General features: G+C 32.9%; 1 protein-coding gene across 1 annotated transcript; it reads left to right on the forward strand.

The window, feature by feature from the left end:
• Positions 1-7,558: 7,558 nt before the first annotated feature.
• Positions 7,559-14,191, forward strand: EMB1968 (ATPase family associated with various cellular activities (AAA)). Its single transcript, XM_088106784.1, has 13 exons — positions 7,559-7,759; positions 8,941-8,997; positions 9,071-9,149; positions 9,232-9,311; positions 10,041-10,163; positions 10,263-10,332; positions 10,414-10,487; positions 11,151-11,271; positions 11,787-11,849; positions 12,719-12,778; positions 13,290-13,415; positions 13,498-13,581; positions 13,754-14,191. Exons 2-13 carry the CDS (start codon positions 8,966-8,968, stop codon positions 13,856-13,858), a joined length of 1,017 nt encoding a protein of 338 aa, XP_087962910.1. The 5' UTR covers positions 7,559-7,759; positions 8,941-8,965; the 3' UTR covers positions 13,859-14,191.
• The last annotated feature ends 5,016 nt before the right edge of the window (positions 14,192-19,207 follow it).

The raw sequence follows: 19,207 nt of genomic DNA on the forward strand, positions 1-19,207 counted from the left end.
TCAATTAGTTTGATATTTAAAAAATTTTCTTAGATTTTCAAGGTATTTTCCATCTTATCATACCCTTAACTATATATTTATTTTTCTTTGTGTGATTTCATTAAATGGTGAAAGTTATTAATCTTCTTTCTAAAAAAGTTAATCACGATAATGTAGTCATCAAGGTTAATATAACCAAGACTTTTGATACTATCAATTGAGATTTCTTAATCCAAGTGTTATGTTATTTTGGTTTTCATGAATGTTTTTTAACATGGAATGTTCATATCTTGGAATATGCTTATCTTTCTATTCAAGTTAATGGTGGTTTTACTGGCTACTTTGCTTGTGGTAGAGGGGTTAGATAGGAGGATCCTTTCTACCCTTTGCTTTTATTTATTTTGTTGAGGAGGTTTTGAGGGACAATTTATATCTTATTTCTAGAAACTTATGCTTCCAATGAATGGTCATAAGGGGATGCAATTTCCTTTTCTTAATTTTTATGTTGATGATATATTTGTTTTTTTTAGAGGAAACACTAAAACTTTATAACATTTTACATCTTCCTTGCATGAGTATGACACATTCTCTAGTTAGTAGGTGAGTTAAAGTTTCTCTATTGTAATGAATGATATCTTCCTTTTACTTATTTGGGTGTGTCATTTTTTGTCTATTTTAGTTGATAAGATTTTTAATAAGCTTGTTTCTTATAAAGAAAAGTTATTTAGTATAATGATGAGAATTCAGTTAGTCAATTCAGTGATTATTATCTTAGCTTTCAGGTTTGTAAATGACCTACTCAGCTTCTTCTTGAGGTGGAATGATGGATTTGAAATTTTATTTGGATTGGGGATATGAAAAAAAGGGGACTGTTCATTTTTAAACGGTCTATCTTTTGTGGTTGTAAGATGAATTATGGAAAATAAAGCTTATTTTCAACGTTTAGCATGAGAATTTGCTTATCACCAAATGACTTAAGTTAAACTCATGCGTATTCAATTTCTTAAATCTAAGTATCATATATATGTTTTTAAATCATTGTAAACTTATCATGGTATTAAGGATACATACGATGTTGTTATTAAAAATACATTTTGGACACTAGATAAGAGTGACTATATTAATATTTAGAATAATCACTTATATTCTAACAACATTTACATATTTAAATTGCCTATAATCCCTTATTTTGATAAAGTAAAGTTATAATATATTGTTAGCTTAGCTTAGACAAGTACTCATTGTAATTTTCTTTCTTTTGTTACAAATTTATGTGATTTTTTTTATTCTTTGATGGATAACGATGACAGTGATGTGCCTAATTGGACTTTGATGATATTAGGATGCTTTCTAAAAAAAAGTTATTTTTTTTACACTTTTGATATGCAACGTGTGGATTGGGAGAACGTGATTTGGTTAGATATTGTGTTACAAATGTACTTAATTTGATGGCTTCTAAGGGGCTTGCTAAACATGTCAGCTAGTTGATTGTTAATTTGACAAAGTCACTAGAAATGATAGTGAAAAACATGAAAAAGAGTACCGAAATGGGCTAAAAAACCCTCCAAGGTGTGAGGTAGCTAGGTTGAAGCAAGATTTACTAGGTTGGAGCACGGTTGGTCGGGTTAGGGCATGGTCGGCCAAGTTGGGGCACAGTCAGTCGGGTTGGAGCACGATTGGCTCGGTTGGAGCGGTGAATGAAACATGATGGTCTTTAGAGGAAGCTGGTCTCGATTGCGATAGTCATTGGAAGAAAATGATGCGAAAATGATGCTCGGTGACAGAGAAAATGGGCATATTGTGGCCCACGATGGACAAAGGTAGCGAAAAATGGACAACAGTGAAAGAAACACTATAGAGAATTGAAATTTGAAGAGCATGACTGAGGTACTTAGACACAAGTGTTGAAAGACACATTTTTTACTGTCACTGACAGACAAAGTGGTGGAAAAAACTTCGAGAACTTGACTATGATACCATATAGAAATGTATATGTTCTTAATAAATTATGTGTCTAATGCAAAGCACACAACATGTATCTATAGCATAATACATCATAAATTATAATAATTAGAAATTTCCCATATTATGTAACACCTAATTTTCAATAAATATGTAACAATTGATTTAATTCTAAAATAAATCATAATAAAATTTGGCAATAATATTAATTTATTATTATAATTATTGTAAATACTATTTATTATATTAATTTTGGAGAAGAAAAAGCCCTTTCCTTAAAGCATAAGCTTTGCTTACAGAACCTTTCTAAAGGAGACTACAATTAGGTTTCAGAAGATATCACCGGTGAAAAGTGTTGGCATTGGAAGAATGTTCTTTGCTGGAAAGGCAATTAGCAAGTAATATCTTGCAATTATGCATGGAGCGTTTCTCACTAGAATGAGAGAGGCTACAAACATTTTGAGAGTGGCAAGCACGTTTCAATATCGATTCCAAAAAGTTCATAATTGATTCCACCTTACTTTGAAGACACACAAAAACCGATTCCATCACTACAATAATCGATCATGTTGTTGTTATAATTGATTCCATGCTTACCACATCACACAAGTCCATTCCATTTTCCTCTTACATAGTCAATAATGGATTCCCTCTCCCCACACATTCACTCCCGAACAGCAAACCCAACATTCCCAGTACATGCATTCCCTCTGTGGTTGACGAGTAACACCTTCAATGTTGCCATAACAACCTTATTTCAAATTAAAGGCAAGGCCGTTTTCATCTTTGTAATAAGATGAACAATAAACATTCTCATAGCTCCCCACAATGTGTGAATGCTTCCATGCCCTCATGCAAATTTGCACATCAAATTCATTCAAAAGCATGAAAACAAATGTGAGTGAAAACTACAAATTTGTCCTCACATTTACCCTTCAGCATGCCACACCCTAAAACAAACATAGACTTAAAGTTTGAGGATACGAGAAACTAGGAAAATAAGTAGTTCAAATGAGAGATGAGTTGTTAGAATGAGACATGTGTGATTTTGTCATCTATATCTTAACATGATCTTGTTTGGATTTTATTAAATGTTGTATCAAATTACTATTAAAATAATTTTTACTTATTTTAATGGTTTTATTTTTTTGTTTATTTTTCTCGTGTAAAATACAGTTTTAATGATTTTTTTTATAATAATTTGTATTCTTTTAATTTATTATAATAAGTGTATTTTTATCATTATAATTATATAAAGACATTTTATTTAATATAGGGTTAAATATGTTTTTAGTCCTTAAACTATTGGCCGTTTCTGGTTTTTGTCCCTCTTTCAAAGTAAGGTACAATTTGGTCCTCATTCTTTTCGAAACGTTCGTTTTAGTCCTCGGAATTTTGGTTTTAGTCCTCATTTGTTGCTAAATGAGGACCAAATTTTTAAACAGTGTTTAGTTTTCGAGGACTAAAACGAACCTTTCGAAAAGAATGAGGACCAAATTGTACCTTACTTTAAAAGAGGGACGAAAACCAGAAACGACCAATAGTTTAGGGACTAAAAACATATTTGACCCTTTAATATAATATAATAATTTAGTATCATTGTCATAAATCTTGTTTAAGATATTAAAGTTCCAAGGATGAAAAATTCATGTTAAACCGAGTCCATCATTACCATAATCAATCATGCCGCTCTGATAATTGATTTCATGCTTACTACATCACACAACTCCATTCTATTTTCCTCTCGCATAGCCAATAATGAATTCCCTCTCCCCACGTTCACTTCTAAACAACAAATCCAACATTCCCAACGATGATAAGTGTAATTTTATCATTACAATTATATAAAAACATTTTATTTATTATAATATAATAATTTAGTATCAATCTTATTTATCGCTATCTAATATATATTGAAAATGAAAAATATATGCTAAACTTTAATTATTATTAATTTAATTTTTATTATTTGTGCATGTTGTTGTGTTTGTAATTTTTATTAATTTATAAAATAAAATATTTCATTAAAATTTAGATAAAAAAGTAAAAGACCATTCAATATATTTTTAATGTTGAATATTTGTTTTTTCATAGCTTTTAAAATTTTTATTAACTTTGTTTAATCAATATTTGCAGAATTAATAAATTACTCATATTAAAATTGTAAATTTTTTTATATTTTTAAAAATATTTGATATTAAAAAATGAAAATTTACTTTTTATATTAAATATTTAATAATATTATACTTTCTTTGATGTGTTTTTTATTTTTTCTTAAAAGTTAATTAATTGATACTATATTAAAAAAATGGATACCGGATATATTCTGGTGAAAATTTCCATGTCTAATTCTATTGTCATCCTTATTTTATAATGACTTGAAATAATTATTGACTACAATTAAACACATAAGTAATTATTATGTTTTTCACTTAACTCAACTAATTATTTTGAAACAATATTAATAATGATTATTATACACAACTAATTATTTGCCAAAATATAATTTTTAAATTGTATAATATAATCAACTTTTTAAAATGATAGATTATTTGTGATTTTAATCTAATTATTATTGAATTTAAAACATACAAAAACATTTTTTAATACAAAATTTGGTTAATTATTATTCTATATTTAACAACTATAAGACAAATGAAGGTACAATGTAATCATTATTTTAATGATGCAATTGTCATAGAAATATAATTATAATTGTTAGACTAGGTCATTCTCTTTTGTAGTAATCAATATAATTGCAATATTGTCTTTTGTCCCCAGTTTTGTTGAAGTGTGTCAAGTTCATTCATTCTTTTAAAAAGGTGGCAAGTTCGTCCACACGTGATTTAAAAGTGTCAATTGCATTCTATGGTAGAAAAATTTGCATCAATGAAGTCTTCTCCGTTAAATACAGACTAACAGTGTTAATTGATTGATATTTGGCAATAGAGAATTTAAACGTGACAAAAGAGTGACAATATTGGTAATGACGTGTGAATGAAATGTTGGGTGACATGGAATTGCAGTTTCAACTTACAGGATTCCCAATATCAACTTGCAAGATTCCCAAATTCCCAATTTAGATTATCCTTCTCGGTCTTTATCAGTTTTCGCTCCCTGCATATTTTTCCCAGAAACCCTATACCGTGAATCAACAGAAAACCCAAATCACGAACTCAGAACCACCCCAAAAGCAGAACAAGATCAACAACCCCAATTTCAATCATCTTAATTCCAATTACATCAGAGAAATCTCCCTAATTTGCAAGAACAGGTTGGAAACCCTAACCTTCTCAATTGGAATCCTAATCCTAAAATTAGCGAAACCAAGACTTACGCGGTGAAACCCAAAAAGATTTCCATAAATCATAACCCTTGCGCTATGAACTCGTCGGAGGGTAAAACATTCACGTCGTTAACCGCAAACCCTGGTCTTCTTCCCCATGAAACGGGTTTGAAGAATAACCTTCACGCTGCAAGCCGTCAAATCCCAGAATCATCTACCACTGCCTCCGCAATCAAAATGGCCACAGCACAAAGCTCCGCTGCCGCATCGCCGCCGGGATCCTTCTCGGCAGCACCCCTGGCGGTGCTACATCGTTGACTCTTCCCTCTTCACCAAAACCATCCTCCCCGGAAAGGGAATCATCCGTTATGTCATTGGTAATGGCCCAGCTGCCCCTGAAATCCTCGAGGCTTCCGTCGGTCTGGCATGGTCTCTCAATCAGTGCCGCTCTTTCCGTTGGAACCTAACCACCAAGCGCCGCAACCAGTACAATCGCGTCGTCCATCATCGCCGACGAGGGTTTCCATCAGCGACGTCAACGCAGACAAAGCCATGGCCTCTATGTCATCCACCACGCCTAAAGCAAGAATCATTCCTCTTCCTCATCGACCACGGCTAGAATCACTTTGACGCATCTCCTCAATAGATGCCATCTTTCTAGTATCATCAAGCATCTTCATACGAAGTTTCACCTAATGCCATGTCACCCAACATTTCATTCACATGTCATTACCAATATTGCCACTCTTTTGCCATCGTTTAAATTCTCTACTGCCAAATCATCAATCAGTTAACATCGTTAGTCTATATTTAACGGAGAGGACTTTATTGATGCAATTTTTTCTACGTGAGGATGCAATTGACACTTTTAAACCACGTATGGACGAACTTGCAACTTTTTTAAAAGAATGGACGAACTTGACACACTTAAACAAAACTGGGAACAAAACAAACAATTAAACCTTTTATTTTTATTGGAAGATAATGTTTATAAAAGTTGTTTATCAGAGATTAACTTGTATTTGAAAGTACATGTTTTTCAATATTGAGATTAATTAAGTTGTAAATCAAAATTAATAAAGTGTTATTTTACATAACTAGAAAAATTACTAATGATAAAAAAAACCAATTGACTAGTAATGTAGAGTAATTAAAAAGAGGATTGAAGGAAAAGTGAAAAACTTCACTCTCATTTTCATCTTTTGTCTCCTTTCCTCATCAATCATTCTTTCTCTTTATTTTCATTAAATTCCCCATTAATTTTTTATTTTTTTAATCTAATCACACTTTACAATAGTTTAGTAGATGAGTATTTTGAATCGATGAGATTTATAAATAAAATAAAATTCTATTTTCTTTATATAATTATTGATATCTTATTTTTTTTATTGTTTAATCATCAATCTTAATAGGACAAGTGGAGAAAAGTTATACTCTCGACTTATTTTATTATTATTAATTTTGTTTACATATTTTAATAATTTGTTATAGGTATTTGGTTTTGAGTAATTATACTTATTAAGTTGTGGATTGAAGAAATTTAGTCTTATATAATATTATAAAATAGTTACGAGTGAATTTAAGAAATTTAGTCTTATAATATTATAAAATACAAAAACTAATTGGTTGAATAAAAACCATTTAAGTTCAAATTCATGAAGTGCAATAATTCTGGGTTTGAGTGGATTTTTTTTAAGAAAAGGAAAAGTTAACAACATACGAAGTCCACTCAACAACATCCAACATACAAACATGCAAAGAAAAAAAAAACAAAAAAGATAAGAAAGAAAAAAATAATTCATAATAAAATAAAAAATTAACAAATAACATCAAAACCTATAATCATAGAATTACAAGGCACTAAATTACCAAGTTACAACTTCAAAGCACGCACATTTTCTAAAATACCATGCGATGCCATGATGGACTCACTTAATTATATTTGGTTCGTAAAATTTAATATAAATGTGATTTTAGTTTTTGTATTTTAAATAAATATTTTAATTATTCTAATATAAAAGATATGATTTTAATTTATAATCATTTATAAAATAATTTATTTTGATACTGGTCTCAAATCTAATCCAATGGACTCAAACACTATATTTTTTGAATCAAGAAATTTAAACATATTTTAAAAAATTTCAAAATTTCAAACATAATTTATTTTGAAATTTAAGAACTAAAATAAAATAAAACTTATTAATTTATATTTTAAAAATGTATTTTTTTTTTGTTTTCTACGCAATGGCATTTTAGTAAAATTAGATGATATTTTCCCGCGGGAAAAGTACTCTCGCAACATGTTCACTCCTTAGCCAAATAATTGGGACCCTAATTTCAAAATAAGAACAGAAAACCCTCACCCCCTAAACCCTCTTCCTCTATTTACGATCCCAATTCCCAATTTATTTCACCCTTCCATCTCCGACTCGCGATTGATATATTTTTTTCGTTCCTTTTGACTCTTTGCGTGCTCGCTCGGCCGTTCTCGTCGTTCCCTGAAGTGTTCTATTTTAGTCATATAATCTGGTATTTTATCATTCTCATTCTCTCATTCTTATAATCTTCCTATTCGAATGTTATTATCAGTGTTTATTTTTTTGCTTTTCATTCATTGTCTCAGTGCTTGCCTTCGTAATTGTTTGGTGCATTGGCACGTACAGAATTGGAAACAAATGTTCCGTACATGTTTAGTAGTACCCAGAATTTACGAGAAGACTCTAAGTAATGATTTTGTTTGAAACATGTTAATGTTTGCCTTTTGAAAGGTTACATAGTTGCATATTGTTCGTATATTTGTTAGTACATGGTACATTTATGCTAATTAGTAAGTTTGCTCTCACCGGTATGGAATTCGAGTTGAAGTTAGCTAGCTACAAGCCTATAGGGAAAACAAAACACGAATGTCGGCTTAATAAATAGCACAACATTTAGTTACTGGTGTTTTGTGCTGGGATTGTTTTCAATCTGAAATGTTATGGAGTAATTTGTTTTGTTTCCCTGGGTTGACTGCAATTTTATTTGTTCTGTCGCAAGACTACTTGAATCAGGGGTCCTCCTTTTTGTTATTTGACCCCATCGTTTTCGTTTGTGGTTGGTGTGAGGTGGTCACTGTCGGTGATATTTTTCTGTACTGTTGCTATGTTCCAAGATATGTTTGTTTGTTTGGACATGTATTTCAGGATGTACAATGCAAGGTCATGAAACTTTGTTGTGGCTATTTTTCTCCAGTCCATCTTTCATACTGCCCTTTGCGCCATATTTTTCTTTAAATAGTTTAAACTTCAGACTCTATCTGTTTGTACTTGCTGCATGTATGATTGCCCTCTTAGTTCATCAGATACACTCTAAATTTTGTAAGATATTTTAAGAAGCAATAGAAGTCACAAATTCGATTATGCACTATCTTATGTATCCATATTCTATTGCTTCCATTTTTGTTACAAAACAACTTAAGTTTCCTATTGGAAGGCTTAGCAGCAGGTTTTCACAACTGGGCCTGGTTTTAAGTTCTTATGCACCAGATGAAGATAGTAACTGTTATGAATCTGGCATTAAAACACCTCATTTTCCTATATTGTGATATGCAACCTCCTAGTAGCCATTTATATTGTTATTTTGTATTATTTATAGTCTGATATGATACTGTCTTGATATGTTATTGCCTTGATATTTGCTGTTTCTAAACTTTTATTTTTTCTTTTTAATAGTGCCTGAAAATAGACAGTGCCAATCATGCAGAGCTCTCAGCAATGGGTCGAGAAATAGTAATATAAATTTTCTTTCAATTATTTCTATATCTTATTCTGTAGAAATCTAATTTTGCATGCTGTAACCCAGCCGACCAAGGCAAGTGAAAGATGTTGCCTACCAAGAGGAAGTTGTTCGAGTTCTAACAAATACACTTGAAACTGGATGTGTAATTACCCTTTCTGAACGCCTACTTCTCCCTTATGTCCTCCTCTTCTTCCTCACTGAATCAAGTCAATAATGTATTGCAGTGCCCCCACATGCTCTTCTATGGTCCTCCCGGCACTGGAAAAACAACTACTGCCCTTGCAATTGCCCGTCAGCTTTTCGGGTATCCCTCTTTGGTTTTATTTTCACAATTATAAGAGAGCTTACTTATTTCTAGCTGTCATGTCAATTTCTTAATTCTGTTGTGTGACTTGTGAGACCTTAATTCTGTCATGTCACTTTTTCTCTGTAAATAAAAGTAAACAGATCTACTAAATAATAACTAATCAAGAATCCAAGATTGACTACTTACATAGTAGAAACCAAGGTGATACGAACTCTCTGTTAAAACTTTCTCTTAATATATGCTTTGTCACTCTTAAAAATATTTCTATAAACCTTTGCTTGTTCAGTTACACCATGAAATCATTGACTGAGAAAAAAAGGAAATGAAATATGATTTAAGGAATACCTTAAGTTCAAATATTTTCACAAAAGTTATATGACCCAGTTTCTGAATGTTATATGTTGTGTACACTACTTTTGAATTCTTGACATGTTGAGTCATGGAGATCCACAGACTATGCAAATTGTGCATCACTTTAGTAGCAACTTATGGTAATAAATTTACCAGGAATATTTTTTTATCAACTATTAGAAATGAAAGAGTACTGTAATGCTATAGAGGACCATTTTTGAAGATTGAATTTATCAAAATGTCAATTTTGTTTGTTTTATGAGTTGGGATTCATAGGCAGTAAAAAATGATGCCATTTTCTTCCTTAAGCTAACCTGTTGTGCTAATGGGTACAATGGCACGTGTAATGTAATTTGTAACAACTATATATTGCAGGCCTGAGCTCTATAAGTCTAGGGTGCTGGAGCTGAATGCAAGTGATGATAGAGGGATTAATGTTGTTCGTACAAAGATAAAAGATTTTGCTGCTGTGGCTGTTGGTACTGTTAAGCGTAAGAAGTATGTGAAATCTAATTCTCTTAAGATTCTTTCCTCCTCCTTTCTCCGCGTGTAAGTTCTGTATGATTTCCACTTTGTTATGGTGTTTTTATATTTCAGTGGTTATCTTTGTCCACCATTCAAGATTATTGTTCTAGATGAGGCTGATTCAATGACAGAAGATGCTCAGGCATGTTTTCTATGTTTTTCATTTCTAAAGTTGCTTGTCTCAAAGTGTTTTGGTTTCACACCACCTTCAATTGCTGTACAGAATGCCCTGAGGCGTACAATGGAAACGTACTCTAAAGTTACAAGGTTCTTTTTTATATGCAACTATGTGAGCAGGTATCTTTCTTCCATGCTAATATGTACTGTTTATTTTGTTTTTCTAATATCTTTTAGGAGCTAATGAGTATTATAGTTACCTTGATAATAGTAATTAATCCATATAATCCATGGAATGGCTTGCTTCAAAAACGGTATGGCTTTTAAAAAAATAATGTTTTCTATATTTGGTTACTTTTTAAAATATAGTTTTCTGGTTACCTTTTCAATGAGAAAGTATGTTTTCTATATTTGGTTACATTTTAAAAAATAATTTTTTGGGCAACACTGTTTTCTGGGAATAGATATTTACCATGTTTTCCACAAACATTCTTATAGGGAGAAGAAAATCTAACTTTCTTTAGTTAAATGGAAAGTTTTTAATTTATGTTATTGTTATTAAATCATTTTAGTAAAAGTGACATTACTCTTTGAATTATAGGAAACTTGTATAAATATTCCTGGTGTTATATTTGACCAATCAAGTGAAACTCATCATTCATGTGAATAATAATTCTCAGGGTCCATATTTCTCAGGAATCATGGTTCCTGTGTATGAAAATTTTCTTTGGTACCAAATGCCATGTTCGTGTGATATATTGATAGGCCTTTTCCTTTTGTTATTCTTGTACTTTCCAAGGATAGAACACATAACCTCATATATGGCTGTCATTTTTTTCGTAGGATTATAGAACCACTTGCTTCACGGTGTGCAAAATTCAGGTTCAAGCCATTGTCAGAAGAAATCATGAGCAGCCGGATATTGTACATATGCAAAGAAGAGGGCCTCTGTCTTGATGCTAAGGTGAGAACCTTATGGACTATTTAGTTCAATGGATGGGAAGGGAAGGAAGAGGAGGGGTTTTTGATTAGATACCCCGTTTGATTAAGAGAAAGGGAGGGGAGGGATATCAATGGAGAGGATAAGCAACTCTTTTTTTGGCTCATAAGGGGAGGGGACAGATTTTTAAAATTAATTTACTTTCATTTCCTTGTTATTTTGGGTTCCAGCGTGTAAATATGATTATTTTTGTCAATACATTTGAAGTGTTTTAAATGGCTCTTAGAAATTGAAGGGGAGCAAAAATTGAACGAGGGATTTTGCTCCCCTCCATTCTCAATCCATCCCCTCTTAGAAATTGAATCAAACAAGAAATTTTATTTAAATCGACCCCTTCAACTCCCCTTTCCATTTCTCTCCAACCAAATGCCTTGTCAGCGCTCACACAATGTAGTGTTATTCCTAAAGTTTTCAGTCCTTTATCTATAAAGGTTTTGTTACATCATAATGGATTATTTTACATACCATTGCTTCCACAGGCTCTTTCAACCCTTAGTTCTATTTCTCATGGAGATCTTCGCCGGGCAATCACATACTTGCAGGTGAGTGGCATTTCCTGATCAACACACTCAATTTTCGAACATTTAAGTTATGATTTCTAATTTCTTATAGTTTTCATAGGTAATTTAACTGAACCTCTTTACATTAAATAATTTGTGTGTAATCTATGAATGCGATGCTTCAAACATACTCTGATTGACTCCACAAGAATAATGAATAAAATCGCACATGTGTTAATTGCGTTCTGTTTCTTAGGAAATAATTGTTACATAAAAAACTTTTATTTATGGTTATTTTTCTTAAAACGATTGTTTTGCTATTGCATGTTGCCTGATTTTTAGGACATGCTTTAATTTTTTTTATTTATATTTGGTGCTGAATCAACTATTAACATCAATGGAAAGTTGATGCGGTGATGATGTAAAAAGTTTTTTGCTGATATGAGAGGGGAGCCTGTATTATGAATAAAATTTGTTTGATTGTAGGAATGTATGCTTTCATCTTCATGCTTTTCTAGTAATGGCATAAGAATAAAATTCAATGGAAAGATGCAGTGGAGAGTCTACAAACACCAGGCTGATAAGAGATGAGGGTCTATGGTTACTTTCTGTTGAAACTTGGTAGAACATAGATGTGTTATGATTTGGGTATTATTTTCGACCTGTTCTATCCTTTTAAAAATATTTTTATAGGGCTCTCCTTCCTGTTCTATACATTTTTTTTTTCACTTAATGCATAACCAATTTATTAGCATAAACTCTATAAAATTAAATTATCTTGTGTGCTATGATTTAATACACATAATGCTATCACCAGGAAATGTAAATTGTTTTAGCAGTCCTACTGAACATAGAGGAATTGTGTGTATCCTTTTTCATTTTTTGAGCTAACTTGGTATATAACATTGCAGTCTGCAGCTCGCTTATTTGGATCTTCAATTTCTTCAGAGAATCTGATTTCTGTGTCTGGGGTAGGTTGTGGCACCACCATCCTGCGACTTTTTCTGTTTCTATGTAATAGATTAAAGTTGTTTATAAAATTATTTTGTATGTTGTTTGTATGTATGATGATTCACATTGGGCTTGAGGATTAAATGACATAATTAGTGGCTGAAGGACCAGGATTTTGACTTAAAGTTTTGGATTTACTTTATCATGTGATTTTCCCTCTACCTTTTTTAAGAATATAGATAAAGGGTTTTTAATTTGTCCTGATAGTGTGGTGTCTTGGTATATAAGTTCACAAAATTTGCCATCTAGATGCCATTTTTTGAAGCATTGGAAGTCAGCATTGCATATATTCCTTGATGTGGCCTCCTATTTGGGGTCTTCTCTTCAAGCTGTGTGACACTTTTGTATCATTAACTAGTTTTCAATCCAATTTGTTGTTGTGACATTGTTTCTGGTAACTATGTACTAGATCACCTCTTTATCTCCGTTCCTGTTTGTCTGGACTTTTTAAAATCTCAATCAATATATCAGGTTGTTCCAGAAAAAGTTGTGGAGGCAGTTCTTCAAGCTTGCAGAAGTGGTAATTTTGATTTCGCAAACAAGGAAGTCAACAATTTCATTGCAGAGGGATATCCAGCTTCTCAAATGCTTACTCAGGTCTTTATTTGTTTGTTTCTGTTTTATTGGGCCAGTTTCATTAAGATTTCTACTGTTACTTATTTGAGTTTTATTTTTTCAGTTATTTGAAGCCATTGTTGAAGAAAATGATCTGTCAGATGAACAGAAAGCAAGAATATCCAAGAAGCTGGGTGAAGCTGATAAGGTTACTTATGACATGATTACACACACTACTTACCCCCTTCCTATTTACTATTCCTGGACATGATTTTACCACATTTTCTTGGTGTTTTTAACTTTTAGGAACTTTTAAATTTCAGTGAAGTGCAATTGTCTATTTTTGCTTCACGTCTCACTTGTTACTTATGGAATTGCAGTGTCTAGTTGATGGTGCTGATGAATACTTGCAACTTCTTGATGTGGTCAGCAATACAATGAAGGCTTTTAGCAACATGCCAGAAGAATTTGCTTACGAGTGTTAGATATTAGATAGTCAGCGTATCGGAAGGATGAATTATTCTGCTGTAAAGAAAAAGAAACACGTTTAGTTCTGTATCAGAAAACAAGATTTGATGTCCGTCGTTAACTTTTATGTGGAATTGGACTGCGAAGATCCAGCGTGGATAATTCGACACTAGCTAGGGCATTCTTGAGTACAAAATTGACGCGGCGGCAGATAAAGCGAATACATAATCAGTTTTCTGTTTTTGCACTTAAATATTTAAAGCAGTTAAAGCACTTCATTTCCGTCTCATCCCAGAACGAATTCAACGCAATTGTTGAATTAAAGATCAGTGGAAAGTCATTTCGTTTGACATCTTACTCATTTGTTTTATTCAGTATAAAATCTGATGTAGAGGAGTAGTACGCATTCGTGTCTATTAATCTTGTTAATTGCATGGGCATTTGGCTAAGGGTTGTGTTTTGTAATTTAAGTTAATTCAGTATAAAGGGTTGAATGTTGCGGAGAAAGGGGAAGCAACGTTTGTGTAACGTGGGGTCCAAGAATCCCGTGAACCAAGGTTCCAAATGTTACAAGACCAAAATATAGAAAATTCAGGATAAGACTTTAACATTTATATTAACCGAAGAAAAAAATAAAATAAATAAATACACCAAGTAAAATAACTCATACTTAGTGGGATTTGAGCTGAACTGTGCCAAAATAACAATTGAAACCCACAACATTATGCGCATCACTCATCTCCTTTGCCATCCACTGTAAAGGTGTATAGAATGTCTTATATGAATTCTTTAAGGACATGTAATCTAAATCACGTGAGACTTTTTTATCTTTTGCAATACCAACTTATTCCCAACATTATATTTATATTTGTTGTCGGATTCCAAAATATGAATCTATATATGTTCTTCGGTCACAGTAATTTGGTCAGATGAATTTCTACAATACTTTTCAATAAACCTCCTGTCAATTTCTACATACACATTCCTGTCCTACGAGATAAATAACACGAGTAAATCTCTACGTATTCTTACAAGGCATATGGAGACACTAACTTGTTATAAAAACCTAAAATCTTATATTACAAAATATTCTGCCAGAGAAAGTAGTGATGAACGTTGCCTTTTCACATAGTTAAAACTGCGGACTCAATCAGTGACAGTTTCATTCAAAACTACATTCTTTCACAAGTCAAGGCATAGGTTTACTCTAAGGTTCCTTTTTCTTTGTTAAAATCGTTTTGACCAACAGTCTGTGCAGGATTCGTCCACAATTTTTGGGCTTTGGAGTTGGTTCACAAACTCTATAAATAGAGGCTTGTGCTTATCTCCAAAATACACAACACTTGTTTCATTCTTCTTTTTTTCTCTTAATTTCTTCCTTCTCTCTCTTCTTTCTTATATTATTTTGGGTTTATTATTTTACTCTTTATATACTTCTTTGGTAGTTTTGATATCCTTAGAAATTTCTAGGAAGTTTCTGTAGTATCTTGGAGGTTTGCGCATACATCGTGGATAAATATTTAAAGATAGTGGATCAAAAAGTCTCGAAAAATCTATGTTTGTGGTTTTTATTATCTTTTATCAGCTTTTCTACAACAATCTTAAGGACTTATAGCTGACATCAACAGTCCGAAACTCAAACAGTCTTAGCGAAACTTTTTTCGGATGTATCGAAAATCGAGGTGTTTTCTGGTCAGAATTTTCGACGCTGGTAAAAACTTGTGTCTACCCTTTTAGATGTGTACAAAGTCATTTTTGCTCTTTTATTTCCAAAACCTGACTCTAGTCTCCCTTCAAATTCAAAACAAGTTGAAAATTGAATTTATGCAAACAAGGTATGCTGACATACTTTACTTAGTGCACTATCTAATAATTTGTTCGATGTGTATTGTTCCTATAAGAAAGTAGAAGACATTTGGGATTTGTTGCTTCTCAAATACATTGCTGAAGATGTTGTCAGACAAAGGTTCATTATTACCGTCACTTGGAAATGATTGAAGATAAGAACACACTACAAGAAAAAAGTGAATTACATACAACAAAAATCCGTATATAAGACCTTATGAGTTGTGGAGAGGTTACCAACCTAACCTTAAATATCTAAGAGTGTGTAGGTGCCTAACTAAGGTGATGTTACACGATCCTAAGAAAAGAAAAGTAGGCTATAAAACCTTTGACTGCATGTTCTTAAGCTATGCTGAACATAATATTGCCTATAAGTTTCTGGTTCTTAAAAGTGATATCCTTGAGAGTAATTCTATAGCGAAAACGAAAATGCTGAGTTTTTTGAACATATGTTTTTCTTAAAGGTTAGTGAGATGTCTCAAATTGTTGATAATAATAATAGTGATGCCTTTTGTGAGGATTTAAGAAGTAAAGACAAAGGAAGGAAATTTCCTTTGGCAATGATTTCTATACTTAAAATGCTTATTTGGGTTGAAACAAATACTGAAACAATGGCAAGAAAAACTTGATAATGTATTACTATGTGACAGTTTTTGTGATTGATAAACCTCAAGCACACGTCAAGTGTATTTGGTTCATATAGCTTGCTATATCAACTATATTGTGTTTAAGTTTATTGATCTAGGACTAATTCATATAGCTTGCTATACTTTCTCTCGATGCATTACATCTTATGAAACCTAAGCTAATTTTTTCTTTATTTCTTTTTATCTTTCTTTTCCAACTTTTGTAATCTGTGGGAGATTGTTATAAACACCTAAAAACTTGTATTACAAAAGTATGCTAGAGAAAGTAGGGATGGATGTTATTTTATGAACCTTGCTTTTTCACATGGTCAAAATCGCAAGACTCAGTTAGTGTCAGTTTCATTAAAACTGCATTTTGCAAGTCAAGGCACATGTTTGCTCCAACATTTCTTTTTCTTTGTTAAAACCGTGTTGACCAACAGTGTGTGTGGGATTCATCCACAATATTTGGGTATTGGGGCTGATTCACAAACTCTATAAATAAATGTTAATGCTCACCTCCAAAATACACAACACTTCTCTCATTCTCCTTTTTTCTCTTAATTTCTTCCTTCTCTCTCTTCTTTCTTATATTATCCTAGGTTTATTATTTTACTCTTTATAAAGTTTTGATATCCTCATAAATTTTTAGAAAGTTTCTATTGGAAATTTGTGCCATTGATCACAAATAAATCCTCAAAAATAATAAATCTACATATCTTGAGAAATCCATATTAGTTTTTAGGTTTAAACCCTCAGATCGTCCTCATATTTGTATGGGAATCTCAAGTAGGTCCTCGTATTTACAACTATCTCAATTAAGTCCAAATATTTGAAAAATTGAGCCAATTTTGTCCTGTCCGTTAAGTTCTCACAGACCGCGTTAAACTGTGATGACGTGTTTATGTTGATGTGTATTGTTTGATTAGGTGGAATTTTTATTTAAATTAAAGAATTATGACATGGCAAATTAGGGTTTTTCATTCTGTAGAGGGGAGGAAAAGGTTGTGCCGTCACACGTAGTGTAGGCGCGAAGGAGATTGATTTTAAGGTGGAATTGATCTCGCGATGGCACTGCTTGTACGGATGCTGGCAGTGAAATTGAACTCGCGTCGGGTGGCTCTCTGTTCACGGTGGTCTCTTGCGATGATGGTGAAGTGCGAAGGAACGTTGCGATTTGGTTGGTTCTTGGGAGTTTCTCTGTTTTTGATTTTCTACAGGTCTGTGTGTTAGGTGATGGCAGACTCATGGCAGAAGGGTTCCCCTACTCTACAAGTTCGGGATTCTTGTTATTACCATGGAGGAGGCTCATAGAGATTTGCGAATCGCAGCGGCCATGGAGGTATTGCACGAAGAAGACGAATTGATGAAATTGATTTGGGGTTCCTGCTATTTCTGGTTTTTCTGAGTACAGGTTTGGTACTGGCGCGTTGAAGGTGGCATTGATGGTGGGCTTTCATGGAGATGTTTCGTGGCGGCGCTCGCGAGGCCAAAAATTTGGTGCAATTTTGGCAGTCACTGCTCGACTGATTGTAGAGATACTTCAGCCACTGGCTACTTAAAGTTCTTTGTTCATTGGTAGTCTACTGAGTCTGTCATCACTACTCTATGAATTAGGGACTTTAGGTCTTAGGTTTTGACTGTTAGAACTTGATTGTGTTGTCTGCTTACAGAACTGCCAAAATTTAATCTATTCTATGAATGAGGGACTTTAGGTCTCAAGATCCTTTAATCTATTCTCAATCTCACTATAAACTGCATTTATTCCTCCAACTACAAGTGTAAACCCAGTCACAATAAACTCAGTCACGACGATGAAGAACACGAAGAGTCGAGGAGTGACTGCCGTCGACAAAGCTCTGACCGCGACCGGCGGCGAGGCCCATGGCCTGACTGGATGAAGAATGCTCGATGGTTAATGGTCTTCAAATTCCAAATCCTTAATTCCCTTTTCAATTCACTCTTCCCTAACCCTTCTCAATCCCTAATCTATTATTTTAACATAAACTAATTCAAATTTTCCATTTCATAATTCTTTAATTTAAATAAAAATTTCACCTAATCATACAATGCACATCGACATAAACATGTCCTCACAGTTTAACGCCATTTGTGAGAACTTAACGGACATGATAAAATTGACTCAATTTTTCAAATATTTAAACCCAATTGAGATAATTGCAAATACGAGGACCCACTTGAGATTCCCATACAAATACAAGGACAGTTCGAGGGTTTAAACCTAGTTTTTATTATCTTGTCACCTTTTCTACCACAGAACTCATACATAAACACATTTTTTACTGGCAAAGTTTCATTGAAGCTACCATATGGCATATGGTGTATAACATACTTAAGAAATATTCTCTAGATGTAGGAAGGGTGATGTCACATGATATATATCATTTTGCAACTCAAGAAGGTTGGTCAACGGAGGATAAAAGCAAAACAATCAAAATTAGACCTCAATTGAATAAGAGGTTCATTGAAAAGCATTGTAGAAATTAATCAGACCAAATTACTCTGACCGAAGAACATGAACAATAACGTCCACATTGCAGAAGACAGAGAACAGAGCATGAAGCAGGATCGTAGACAAAGCAAGTTTCAGAGAAGAATAGCAGCACGAACAAGAAGAAGAACAAGCACGCTTCTGAAGAAGAGCAGAACAAACTCTATGCTTTTTTCGAAAGGAACACAAAGGAGCGCATGGGGTTGGAAGAAGGAAAGCAAAACCCTAAGGAGAGAGGGTAGCGGAAAGGAGAGAAGGCCAGAGTTGTAGCCATGGTGAGAAAATACTAAATATCAAACAAACTAAACAGAGATAGATAGATAGATAAGCCATATATAGGGTGGAGCTCAGTGCATAAAGCATATAATTTAAACTCGGAACTC

The sequence above is a fragment of the Vigna umbellata genome, chromosome 2 (assembly GCF_029865625.1).
Source record: "Vigna umbellata cultivar VRB3 chromosome 2, Vumbellata_1.0, whole genome shotgun sequence".
NCBI classification, from domain to species: domain Eukaryota; kingdom Viridiplantae; phylum Streptophyta; class Magnoliopsida; order Fabales; family Fabaceae; genus Vigna; species Vigna umbellata.